Raw genomic sequence first — 14,362 nt, forward strand, 5'->3', positions numbered from 1 at the left:
TTGATTATATATCAGATTATCATGTATCAATATTTAATATTTCTGATATATTTTGTCTATGTATCAACACCTCACGTATCAACCTTTAGTGTGTCTGATACATTTTGTTTATGTATTAAATTTTTATGTATCAAAATGTAATGATTCTGATACATCATGTTTATGTATCAGCATCTCATAAATCAAGCTTTAATTATTTTGATACATATTATTTATGTATCAGAATCTCTTGTATCAAGATTTAGTTCTTCTGATACATCTTGATTATATATCAGATTATCATGTATCAATATTTAATTATTCTGATACATATTGTCTATGTATCAGCATCCCATGTATCTATATTTAATGATTTTGATACATATACAACATATATCAATACATGTTATGTATAAGCCACAATTCAGTTGAAAAAAATAAAACAATCTTCAATGTATCAACCCTTTATATGTCGAATATGTCGAATGATTATGTATCAGCTATCCTCATTTGTCGAACTTGAATTTACATCACTACCAAGTAACTTACAATGAAAATAGTTACCAATCATCCATGTATCAATTATTGATATTCAAATACTATTCTGATTAATTGAAATATGTATCAAATACAACCTCTAAAACTATAAAAAGTTGTCCCAGTTTCTCTAGGAACTGCTCATCAGGCTGGAGCATTGACTATTTTAACATTCATGATTTCGCTCAATTATACTGTGCGACGATCTTTTCCGTCACTTCTGAAGACATTACCTACAGTCACAAAAATGGTCTGATGATATTGATACCATAACTTCTCATAGAGCATTGACATTGTTAGGCATTTTAAATTATACCATCTGTGATCCTTGCACGACTCGCAGATTATTTTTAGAAAAAAATACAATTTTTCCTGCCCCTCTTGTTTTCAGATATTTTGGGAAATTTTGAATGATTAATCTTGTAAAGAACATGTAATCAGTAGTATCGCGATATTCATCTTGAATCGTTTGATGAAAATTGAAATTTGGATTGAATTTTTTTTCGCACTGGTGCTCTGTTTTTAGAATTTTCCTTGATCTTCATAACTGTTTTGTTCTTAAAAGGATTCTTTACCTTATTTAGCACTCTAATTGATTGAAACACCCAATCATGACTTAAATTACGTTACTATCCATAAATAACTCACAAGCATTAATTATTTTACACCCAAAAACTGATGTATCAGGAAGGTGAGTAATGTATCAGAAATTTGAAAAAAAAAGGGAAATCGGGTAATTTAAGAAAAATAAGGGATACATTGTAATTGGGCTTTTTCACTATGGGATTTAGGTAAAGTTTACATATTTTATCCATGAGTATCCATATTTCTATGAGTTGAATATGAGTTTAAACCCATATATTACCCATCTAAAAAATCACTCACCCAACCCATTAAAATATGGACAGATTAAACGGGTTATCAAAATATGAGCTCACTTTTTCACCACTAATTTTCACAAAGCTAATGAATATTGCCAAAAAAATCATTTCTTGAAAAATCAACCCAAACAAAATACTATTTTTAAAAGAAATTCCTAAAATCTATCGAGTTGCCTCCAAGCATAAAAGTCCAACACCTTTTCAATTGAAACCAATATTTATTACCAGTAATTCTGAAAACTTTTGGGAAATAAGAGGCAATTATTTACCTGCTATTACTGGGATGGTGTAATTTATTAATTTTTTATTTTATATTTATTCATATATATCTCTGTCTTACTAGGAGAAAAACATGTGTGTCGCGATTATCTTTTTTTAAAAAGATTTATGCTTTTTGAAGGTGGAGTTTGAAAATAGAACAATTTCTTTTATTGGGAATCCATGATTAATGCAACGCCAAATGCAATGTTTCAACTCTCGATTAACATATGTGCATGGGATTCAAGTATCATATCTTGCGCAATCAAATCATAATAAAATCACCATGCTCCGCATCCATTGCTCTCGATGGTTGTGCGCTAGATCATTTATAGCCCCAGGCCAATATTGCAATACCGGCGTCACCATCCAAACGAACAGTGGATATCATTAATATATAAAACTTAAGAATCATACCTCCCAAAAGTTAGCTATTGAGATGGAAGAGCACAATACTATATAAAATCTCCGTTAAACCGTGTGGAAATCAAGTCTCATGCCCTGCAAGTTGCAATAGGAACATAACATTAAGAAATACTAGCTGATAGGGTTGAATATATGGCTAAAAGTTGATTTTCGCAATTTATTAAGGTCCAACCAATGTGAAAGGCTATTACCCAGACTTGTTTATTTTTCTAAACGTAAGAAAAAATCACGAGTTCTAATTTGTCAAATATCAATTGGCGGTCTTGTTCTGGATGATTAGACTATTCTTCTTTTATGGTCTTATTTCTTTTTCATTGCAATTTATAAACAAGTATTATAGACCTTTCACACGCATGTTATTTATAGAAAATTCAACTAAACAATTAGCTCCTTCCTCACATATTTTATTATAAATAGAAGGGGTTTGCAATTTCATTTCCATAAAACAAACTAAACAAAATCTCAAACAATATGAAGATTTCTTGGTTTTCCTTTATTTTTCTACTTGTTCTCTCATCAGCTTCGTGGTCAGCATTAGCTGATAACCATGAAGAATTCATCCAATGCTTATCTCATAGTAACCAAACATCCTCCAATATTTACACACCAAATAACTCTTCTTTTTCATCAATCCTTCAATTCTCCATACAAAATCTAAGGTTCAATACAACTGAAACTCCTAAACCTCTTGTGATTGTCACCCCAGTGAGTGAATCCGAGGTCCAACGAGTCATTCTTTGTGCTAAGAAAACTGGGATGCATGTTAGGGTTCGTGGTGCAGGACATGACTATGAAGGCCTTTCTTATGTCTCCGAGGTTCCATTCGTTATAGTTGACCTTATCAACCTTAGAACAATCAATGTTAATGTCAATGACAAGAGTGCATGGGTTGAAGCTGGATCAACTATTGGCGAACTCTACTATAGAATCGCGGAGAAAAGCAAAACCCTAGGGTTCCCAGCTGGTGTTTGTCCAACGGTTGGTGTTGGTGGACATTTTAGTGGAGGAGGTTATGGTGTTATGTTGAGAAAATATGGCCTAGCAGCTGATAACATTGTAGATGCACGTTTGATCAATGCCAATGGGATAATTCTTGATAGGGTGTCCATGGGGGAAGATCTATTTTGGGCAATTAGAGGAGGTGGTGGTAATAGCTTTGGACTTGTCCTTGCATGGAAGATCAAATTGGTAGATGTTCCTGAGAAAGTAACTGTTTTCACACTTGACAAGACATTGGAACAAAATGCCACTAAGCTTGTTCATAAGTGGCAATATGTTGCACCAAGATTCCATGAAGATTTGTTCATTAGGATCTTGGTTAGTAGATTGAACTCAAGTAATCAAGATGGTAACAACAAACAAACAATTGTAGCTTCATTCAACTCCATATTCCTCGGTGGTATAGATCGATTACTTCCCATCATGCAAGAAAATTTCCTTGAATTAGGGTTGAGAAGAGAAGATTGCATTGAGATGAGCTGGATAGAGTCTATACTGTACTTTGCAGGACTCCCAAGAGATGGATCTCTTGACGTCTTGCTAAGTAGGGTTCAACTTTCAACGCGTTACTTCAAGGCAAAATCAGACTACGTGTATCAGCCAATTCCAGAGGGAGGTCTCGAAGGAATATGGAGATTCTTCTTTGAAGATGAAGCTAAATCATCTCAAGTGATCTTGAGTCCATATGGTGGAAGGATGAATGAGATTTCACCATCTGCTATCCCGTTCCCCCATAGGGCTGGGAATTTATACAAAATCCAACATTTGGTGTATTGGGATGAAGAAGGGGAAGAAGTAGCTGAGAGGCATATAAGTTGGATAAGAAGGCTTTATTCTTACATGGCTCCTTTTGTTTCTAAGTTTCCAAGAGCTGCTTATATCAACTATAGAGATCTTGATATTGGAGTGAACAACATAAAGGGATATACAAGCTATGTGCAAGCTAAGGTTTGGGGGATTAAGTATTTCAAGAATAATTTTGATAGATTGGTTCATGTGAAGACTAAGGTGGATCCTTCAAATTTCTTTAGGAATGAACAAAGCATTCCTTCACTTACTTGGTAGAAGAAGAACAAAGGTGAATGAAGTCCATCATTATACAAAAAATAATAAGATACATGTTATTATTTAATTAATTAAGTACATATATAGTTTCTCTTCATTGTTTGTATTTTTATAATTAAAGGGTCATGCATGTGAGATCATGGCACTTGATAAGACTTCTGTAGTAATTATTATTTCTTAATGTAATTTGCTTGTTCTTCGAAATTATTGTATTATTGATTGATAATAAAGGTTGTTTAATTTAATTTATTTTTATGATTTTCTTCCTTATATATTGATTTAATTTATTTTCTCAATATTAAATTATAGTTTCTAGCTAATTGTTGAAACACGATTAATGGGATTGTTCTCTATCATTCTTATTATAACATTGACCCCATTATATTTTAAATTTTTTTGGAGATAAGTCTTTTAACATTTTTGATTAATTTGCTCTTGACGAGGGTATACATATAATAGGATGTAGAGGACAAATATTAATTTGCTGAAGGTGGAATGATTTACTAAATTAACTTATCATCATTGATAGTAGATTGCTTACCATAGATTTAGACGAAGTTTATTAAACATGATCTAACCCTTAATCTAGTAAAGAAGGTTATAAAATGTTTTCAATCTCAAGTGTTTTGTGCTCAGATATAGCAATCAACTTAACACATTAATTTTCTATCAAAATTAGATAATAAAACAATACTCCCTTTGGTCCATATTAAGTAAATTGTCGAGATTTTTTTCGTAATCCAAAATAAGTAAATTGTCCAAAGTTCAAGAGCCAACATATTTACCATTCATTTAATGTGGTTCTTAACAATTTTACATTTTTTTAGAAAAATAATTTGAGAATAATGAAAAAGATAATAGCTTAAAGTATCATTTTATTTATGTCCTAAAATATTTTGGTAAGGAATGTGACAATTCACTTCATGTTGCATTCTATAGTACGTCTAATTGTTCATTCTATTATCTTAATGCTTAAAAATATGGGGCTGATATTATCAACCGGAATTATTTTCTAGAAATGAAAAAAAAAATTGAGTTTCCATTAATACCTTTAACCCAATTAAAATATACCTAATTAGAAAACGAAAGGAAAAAAAAAGGATTTTGAATTTTGACTTGTCAAAGAATAAATGTTTTAATATTCTTTTTTTGTTAAGTTGAGCTATATTTTTGATCCGACAAGTTACATTATTTTAATATATTTTATTCAACTATTTGATCAATCATTTTAGATTCAACCAGTGAAAGGTTAATTTAATAATCTAGTCATGATTCAATAGATAAAAACACCAAACAAATTAAATAAATTGAGTTAATTTTATCATTTCTAATTGAACAATTTTGCTTTTATTTTACGGAATACCTTCCTTAAATAAAGAATTTTAAAATTATTGAATTTATCATCGTCAGTGTCATTAATCATATACGATTATACGTAGTATAAAATAACTAACAGAGAATAACTTCAATTTTAATGATTCTGAGAATTCACAGAAATTAAATCAATACTTATTATTTTCTTCAAATTCAAAAAAATTACTTAATAAAATGATAATTTTATTTTTTAAAAATATACCACCACCACAACAACAACCCAATGTAATCCCACAACTTAAGGGCAAGTTCTACAAAGTGGTAGTTAGACCAGCTATGTTATATGGAGAGGAGTGTTGGCCAGTTAAGATCTCTCACGTTCAAAAGATGAAAGTTGCCGAGATGAGAATATTGAGATGAATCTGTGGGCTTACCAAGAGCGACAGGATTAGAAATGAGGCTATTCGGGACAAGGTAGGAGTGACCTCGGTGGAAGACAAGATGCGAAAAATGCGACTGAGATGATTTGGACATGTGAAGATGAGAGACACAGATGCACCAGTGCGGAAGTGTGAAAGGTTGGCCATGGATGGTTTCAGAAGAGGTAGGGGTAGGCCGAAAAAATATTGGGGAGAGGTGATTAGACAGAACATGGCGCAGTTACAACTTACCGAGGATATGACCTTAGATAGAAGGATATGGAGGACCCACATTAGGGTAGAAGACTAGTACATAATCTCGTTATTTTTTCTTATTAGTAGGCGCATTAGCGAACTATAATTTTTTATAATCAATAGTAATACGAATAAATTAAAAATTAAATAATAAATATATACTTATAGTATAATGAACAAGTAAAAATGAAAGACCATGAATTATCTTTTATATTTCCAAAGCCTTCTTAACAAACCAAAACGTCACCCATCTGGCCAAAATATCGAAGAAGAAAATTTGCCTAAATGTCATCAACAAATGCATGGCAGATTGGGTTGGTAAATACTATATTATACATTAAACTTAAAAAATAAAAAAAAATATATAATAAATAAATAAATATTTAAGTTGAATTGTGAATATATTTTGCTTTCTTTAAAAATATATACGTTCATCATAATATAATCTTAAATCAATTCAGTAATATAATTTTTGGCTAGTTTCTTTCAAGATACGATAATTTGACAACAAAATATCGTATAACTCAAACAACTTTGAATAGTTAAAGAATCAAAAATTCCATTAAAAGAATATTTTTTTAATATAAAATTATTCTCTTTTATATAATAAATAAGTTGAATATTTAGAATAAATTTTTCCTTATTTTTCTCTCTTGCTATATCAACCTCGAAATATATTATACAACACTTTTTTTCATCTACAGCATTATATACTTCTCATCAACTTTTTATCCATCTTTAATCCACACAACAGAAAAAAAAAACATATTTTAAGTAGATGTAAGATTTCTTCGCAAATAAATATTTAAAAAGTGGATAGTAACTTAAGATATAGTGGAATAATTAGCAAAAGATAGTGAAAAAAAAATGTCATAGTGGTTACATACAAAAAATAGTGATAATACTTTCTCTACTTTATATCAATTAATATATTATATATTTTAATATTCTAATTTTAATATTAAAATGAACATAAACGCTAACAAATTGAATTGATAGAAAAATCATTTTTCCATGTGATCCTTAAATATCACCATTTTTTTTCCCAATTACGTACTACTAACTCATATAAACTTTTTTAATTCGAACCATCCAACTCACGAAAAAATTAAAACCTAAAAACTAATTCATTATTTATTCACCATTCAAATTTCATCTAAATTAAAATTTAACTTCTATTATTAGGGAAGAATAATTATTATTTTAATAATTTATATTTACTGTACTACTATTACAAATAAAAAGAATTGCCTCTGTATCGAATAAGAAGACGCATCAGGATCATCGTCAGTGTTACGAGCCGGCTATGTAATTCTCTCTTTTTTTAGGCTTCATAGTTTTTTTTTCATTTTCTTTTTATTCGATGTTTGATATTTGAACTAAAATTTAATTAAATTTTTAATTTGTGTTATAAAATTCTGTATTAAAAGTTATAGCGCTTTTTAATAAAAATAATTTTATATTCATTAAAATTTAAATTCAAAATATCTGATAATCAATAAAAAAATATTTACTACTCTATCAAATTCTTATTGATATTGTTGGCTAAGTAGTACTTATCAGACACACCACAATTTTTGTTGGTGGCTATGTAGTACTTATCAGACAACTAACAGAGAACTCTGAGAAACTATTTTCATATTAAATTTTAAACTTTTTTTACAACCAAGAAAAGAGACACGTAGAACCTCATGCAATAATAATCTCCATCCGCAATTTAACTTCCTCATTCAAATCCCCGATATTTATATTTATATTATAATTTAATTATATAAATAAAATAAATTTTCGTTGAATTGACTTACCCTGCCTTCCCTGACTGCTATATATATATTATCCAAACACTTAGCTTTACTCTCCACCATCATTCACAAAGGTAAAAAAAAAGAGAGATTTAAGGAACATGATGAATGTTATTGTCATTACTCTTTACTCACTACACTTAATAAATCATATTTTTAAATTTTTTTAAAAAGAGAGATTTAAGGAACATGATGAATGTTATTGTCATTACTCTTTACTCACTACACTTAATTCAGATTTTTAAATTTATAAAATTTAAAAATTTAAAAATATGATTTATTAATTAAGCGGGCGATCGCTTAATTAAAAAATATAACACTACTATTTATAATCTAGGAAGTGGAGCATGGATTCACGCGAACCCATGGAACCCCCCTAGATAGGGTTCATAAACCCTTTATCAATAGGATCCTGACCTGGTCAAATTTTTTAAAATAAGTTTTATATATTTGTAAACTATGTAAAAAATATTATAAATAATAATAATTAACAACTCAAAATATTTAAAAGATATATAAAAAATTTACAATCAAAAATAAATTTGTTTAAATCTCAAAATTCAAAAATTATCACATATTCCCTCTATTCCATATTAACTGAATTTCTAAGGTAATGCACACATATTAAGAAAAGCATTCAAGGATAAAATTTGAACCATATTTTTCTCTATTATTCTTTTATTTAATCATCCTCATAAAGATGATTACATGTGAAAACATAAATACAAATAGTCTCTTATTGGAGTATAACTTTGTAATAGATTAAGTATTATGTAATTTTTGAATACACATTATTTTTCAATAGATTAAGTATTATGTAATTTTGAATAATAAAACAAACTCTAAAAATTCAGTTAATATGCAATAGATTAAGTATTATGTAATTTTTGAATACACATTATTTTTCAATAGATTAAGTATTATGTAATTTTAAATAATAAAACAAACTCTAAAAATTCAGTTAATATGCCATAGATTAAGTATTATGTAATTTTTGGATACACATTATTTTTCAATAATCTTAAAAATTATATACCTAAATATACAATTAATATTTAAATAACATAACTCTCAAAATCAAATTATGCATATAAATTACGAAAACAAGAAGTAAAGAAGAAAATCCTTCACAGATAACATTCAAGAATAAGAATATTACTGGTAGCAACCAGATATATGGTGAAAATGGTACGTAGATTTTAAATTTAAGTCCGCTAAAAATGAAATCGCTTTTATCAAAGATTGCTTTATCAGTCAATGGGGGACTGAATTCGGATTTTAGTGATGCAAAACAAAAGAATATTACAGTTTAACGCACTTGCTTCACTTTTTCAGCAAAGAGCCACGTAGAATTCCAAGAACCGCATGCAAGACGTACACGTATTCATCTCCATCCAGCATCACCGAATAACATGGGGCATTCCCAGTTTAACTTCCTCATTCAAATCCCCAAATTCCCTCTTTCCACTCTACTTAAACCATTTTTCCAACACTTTGCTTAACCGTCTCTCCATTTTTTCACAAAGATGATGAATGTTTTCGCCATTTCTCTTGTACTGGCCACACTTTTCACAGCAGGGGTCTTTTCTCCAAACCCAGAAAACAAAGAAGATGTTATAGTCAAAGAAGGTCACAGAGTTGTAGTTGTTGAATATGGGCCAAGTGATGGACAAACCAAGGTCTCAATTTCCCCACAAGAAACAGAGCATAAAGAAAAAACAGGGTATGTTTCAGATGTCAAAGATAAATTATCAGAAAAAGCAGAGCAAGTTAAAGAAAATGTTGGGTTTCATAGGTTGAATGCTAGAGAACTTGTTTGTGATGCTTTTGGAAAGTGCAAACATAGGATAGCAAGTGCACTTGAAGGGGCTAAAGACTCTGTTTCTGAAAAAGTGCATGAAATTGAAGAAGAGGCTAAAGAGGGTTTTGAGAAAGTGAAAGATAAAGCCCATGAGGCATCAGGAAAGGCAAGTGAATTGAAAGAAAAAGCCAAAGAATATGTTGTCAAGAAAGTGGATGAAGTGAAAGAAGGGGTTAAGGAAACTGCTGAGGAAGTGAGAACAAAAGCAGTTGACACAGCACATACACTGAAACTTCATTTGAAGAAGAATGCTTCAGAAGATCTTGATTTGATAAAAGATAAAGTGAAAGAAGACGCAGAAAGGCTTACAGTGGAAGGCAAAAAGGATTATCATGTTGTTCGCAGGTTCTTTTCTCATGTGTCAGCATACATCTTCTCCTCCAAGAACATTCGATCTTTGATGGGAATAATCCATTTGCTTGGATTTGCATTGTCTTACGGGGTTTGTGTTTGGATGACTTTCATATCAAGTAATATCTTGGCAAGGTCTTTGCCGAAGCAGCAATTTGCAATGGTACAGAGTAAGATTTACCCTGTTTACTTCAAGACTATGTCTTATGGTGTCGCCGCGGCATTTTTGGGCCATATGCTTCCATATTACTCTAATCTGACAGAAATAATCCAGGGTCTTGTTTTTCTGGTCATATTCTCCATGACTATGTTCAATTCTTTGTACTTGGAGCCTCGAGCCACTAAGGTATGCATTTACCACCACTGTTTTTTCCCTGCCTATAGTCAAAATTAACCACAGGCTCGAATGAGAAATTTTAGTACATCAGTTGATTGTCTGCCTAAACTTTCATTGTTCCATTCCCCATCTGGAAATCCCTTCTATATTTTCCTTCTGGCCTCCAATTTGTTTTTAAGAAGCAGCCAGCCCGAATGAGAAATCTTAGTGGTTCATCCTAAATTTTTATTGTTGGTAATTCCCCTCCCCATTCCAAAAGCAGGGCAAAATGACCTCTATTCATTTGCAGGTGATGAGGGAGAGACTAAAACTGGAGAAAGAGGAAAGGAAAGGGAAAGATGTTTTTGATGTAGAACCAAGCATTTCAAGTGTGGATGCTTTGAAGGATCCAACAGGGATTAATACAGGGGAAACAGTAAGTCATGAACCTATTGAAACACAAGAAGGTTTGTCTGAGGAAACAGCAAGATTGAAACCACAAGTTGAGAGATTGAGTCAGACGCTAAAGAAGCTGAATGTAATCTCATCCGTACTCAATACACTCACGCTAATGGGTCTGTCTTATCACCTTGTTTACCTAAGCCAACTCCTGCATTCCACCAGTCATTAATACTGTTATCTCTGTAATTATTTGCATGTAAAAACATACTTGTAGCGTTTTTTCTGTTTACTTACTGTTTCAGGGTTATTCTTGTACTTTGATTATAATATTTTAATTCAAACACTCAGTTTATCAGTACCAGCAGAGCAGGGGTGGATATAGTTTGAAAGGTCATCAAGAACTTTTTTGATTTTTGATTTTATTTTTATAGGTGTATGAATTTCCTATTGGATGTAGAATTTAGTATCATGAATTTTTCAATATTTGAAAGTTCGAAGTTCTGTATATTATATTATATTAGAGGCAGAACCCCACAACTCCTCCTCTCAAAACCCTATTGAAGATGAATAAAAAGATTGTGGGTGAATGATATAGGAGGCAGATGAGAAATCAAATGTGTCTGAATCTAAAAGCTGTGATGAAAAAGAAAGAAATATAGAGTGACAATTGATCAAGAGAGGACTAATTCGAGGACCATAAATTGAAGAAACTTGAAACGCCACCAGACCACGAAAGTGATGATTCATTGGCAAGTCCAGAGGATTCTTATGGTGGAATGGATGAGGTTTACTTAGAGAAGGAAGAAGCTTTTATGCAGGTATACAATTGAAAAGATCTTCTTTTGTGGTTGGGTATGATATTTTGATTTTTTGTCCAATGATTTTTTAAATTCTTTTTAAAATTTTGGTGCGAAACAAAAGGAGAATGTGAAACAAACTAGAAAACTAAGAGGCTTTTAGTTGTTAACATGGATTGGGGTAGAGTAAAAGATTCATTATTTTATTTTCTCAATCCTCGAAAGGTATCAAATTTGAATTTTTTGTTCTTTGATAGGGTATATAAACGTTTTTCATTAACAATACAATTATTTTAATTGTTTACGTACATCAATGCTATCAAGATACATTTTGACCTGCAGGCTGTTGAATTGGTTGGGATGAGAGTTTGTTTTGTGCAACTTTACTTGACCATTTATTTGGTTTGTCTTAATGTCTCATGGGAACTTTGGTATAACAATTTTAGCACTTCTGAATGTTGTTTAAAATGATAAGATTTTGTGTGCATTCAGTTGTGAATATAGAACTTATTATGAACAGATGCAACCAATAAAAAAATGAACCAATGCATCGCAAATTAGTATTGCTTAGCTTTTAATCGAGTTGTAGACACAATATTTTCCTTTTCTGGATGAACTAACAAATTTAAAGAAACAGAGAGATAAGAGACCATCAATAGGTTCATGAATATGTCTAAAATATGAGTGTAAGTGGAGACCAAAAAAGTTATTTGAACCCTACTGTCGTCATAATATAAATCGCACCTTGATTTTGTAATACAACAATATGGATTGTACCTCAATATGAACATATAAGAGGTCGTACTACTAAGGTGATCTATAGAATGTTGTAGGTAGAAACTCTGGATAGTTAATATTTTTTAATTAACTTCAGGTTTTCGATTCCAACAACATCCATTGCAGTGAAAAAACCAAAAGACTTGGGAAAATCTTTAGGCTAACAATTATCCTTATCGGTAAATTTTATATGTGATTTATAAAACTATGAAACATACTAATGAGTTTATTATCAAAATGCTTGTTTGAGACTTTTTGTTCTTTGATTTCGTCATTTGTATTTCTTTAGGGTGTCAGTAGTTTATCCTTTTATTGTTTGTAATTTATAGTTTAATTGTTGTGCAGGTATATTTTATTTCTTCCCGTCCTTGTCAAGTGGCGAAGAAGATTTTTCAACTTTGGCTGCCAGAGTGTCTCTTGCAATTCATTTTCATGTGAATTTAATATACCTCTAATTTATGTTTAGTCCATATTGACTTCTAAATAACTAAAAAGATTAGGAGCTGCTTGGTATGGGGATGGGTAGATAAAATTATCCCATGGATTGAGATATATCATGGGATTAGTTATCCCAATATATATATATATGAGATTACTTATACCATCAACCAAACATAGGATGGAATAATCCTTCATTTTAATCTGGAATTATTCCTTATCCCCCATACCAAATAAACCCTAAATGAAACACTACAGAAGTTTTGTTGGTGATTTCTTGAACTATCAAACAATCAATTTTTGGAGGAACATGAAATTTAGATATTTTTTGAAAAGTCATGCTGCAAATCTTCTTCTTTTTTTTCCGTTGGATGATACATGGTTTACAGATGCAGGTGTAAGGATTAGAATTAGTCTGGGGATCGAGTTAGTTAGGAGAAGCCATGTCAACATTTCAGTTTATTATGTTAGTTAGGAGTTGATTTGAATACACTGTTGGAGGAAAATTTTGTTAGTATCAGTTAGCCTTAGCTTTTAGATCTGATTTCATTATAGCTATGTAGAGATATATTCCTACTACTGAATGATCATGATTACATTTACATTTTGCTGAATTACAGTCCTTCAAGTGCATTTCTCTCTTTCTATTATATTTACTATTTTGCTCGAGTTCTTTTGTTGAACTCCTATTTTAGCTCTGAATTCTCGATCTTGCAGTTGAGCTCCTGCTATTATGTTATCATTGAACAAATGAATCAAAACTTTAGTCTCTAGCATTAGCTTTCATAGATAGTATTCTTTTTTTTCAATTCAAAACTCACTACTAAAAAATGTGGAAAAATGACGCAGCTCACGACGTACTTTCCTTTCTTTGAGCGACTGACCTGGAACAGGCCTAAAGTGCTACGTCGCTTTTTTGGTCAAACTCAACGGAAAAGCGACGCAGTCACTTTCGTCGCTTTTTTGCTCGACGCTTTTAAAAAAGAGACGGACAGGGTCGCAAAAAGCGACGGACTACGTCGCCCCTAAATTTTTTTAATTAAAAATATACATATAAAAAAATGACGGGCTCCGTCTTTTTTTTAAAAAAAAATAATTATTTAATATAAAGCGACGAATTATTGATCTCCTTCCATTGTTGTTTGATATTGGTGTTCTAAATTATTTTAATTGTAAGTTCTAAAGTCCTAAAACTCAAGCCTCTAATTAAGTTCCAATATTTTTCTCTAAGTTTCAAACTTCAAAACTTCCTAAGTTACAATCCAATATACAAACAAACTACATGGAATAAACTAATTAAGTAACTACTAAATCACAAATTACTATCCAATTTGCAATCTAATATAAAAATCTCAAATCTAACTTAAAGCTTAAAATCAAAACTATAACTAGATTCACTAATTTTACAATCCAATATACAAATAAACTACAACAAACTAAATCCAATATACAAATAAACTACAACAAACTAAATGGCATAAACTA

At 30.9% G+C, this 14,362-nt stretch overlaps 2 protein-coding genes across 2 annotated transcripts; both read left to right on the forward strand.

The window, feature by feature from the left end:
* The first annotated feature begins 2,539 nt into the window (after nt 1–2,539).
* Nucleotides 2,540–4,260, forward strand: LOC129900575 (tetrahydroberberine oxidase-like). The gene has a single exon (XM_055975576.1). It carries the CDS (start codon nt 2,553–2,555, stop codon nt 4,143–4,145), a length of 1,593 nt encoding a protein of 530 aa, XP_055831551.1. The 5' UTR covers nt 2,540–2,552; the 3' UTR covers nt 4,146–4,260.
* Nucleotides 4,261–9,238: 4,978 nt separating this feature from the next.
* Nucleotides 9,239–11,222, forward strand: LOC129900886 (uncharacterized). The gene is made up of 2 exons (XM_055975968.1): nt 9,239–10,493; nt 10,774–11,222. Exons 1-2 carry the CDS (start codon nt 9,462–9,464, stop codon nt 11,092–11,094), a joined length of 1,353 nt encoding a protein of 450 aa, XP_055831943.1. The 5' UTR covers nt 9,239–9,461; the 3' UTR covers nt 11,095–11,222.
* Nucleotides 11,223–14,362: the final 3,140 nt, after the last annotated feature.

This window comes from Solanum dulcamara, chromosome 8 (assembly GCF_947179165.1).
Source record: "Solanum dulcamara chromosome 8, daSolDulc1.2, whole genome shotgun sequence".
NCBI lineage: Eukaryota > Viridiplantae > Streptophyta > Magnoliopsida > Solanales > Solanaceae > Solanum > Solanum dulcamara.

Excerpts from the sequence above, each read along its gene's own strand:
- LOC129900575 (XM_055975576.1), top strand. The coding sequence starts at position 2,553 with ATGAAGATTTCTTGGTTTTCCTTTATTTTTCTACTTGTTCTCTCATCA.
- LOC129900886 (XM_055975968.1), top strand. The coding sequence starts at position 9,462 with ATGATGAATGTTTTCGCCATTTCTCTTGTACTGGCCACACTTTTCACA. Across the intron at positions 10,494-10,773 it reads TGGAGCCTCGAGCCACTAAG|GTGATGAGGGAGAGACTAAA; the intron begins GTATGCATTTAC and ends ATTCATTTGCAG.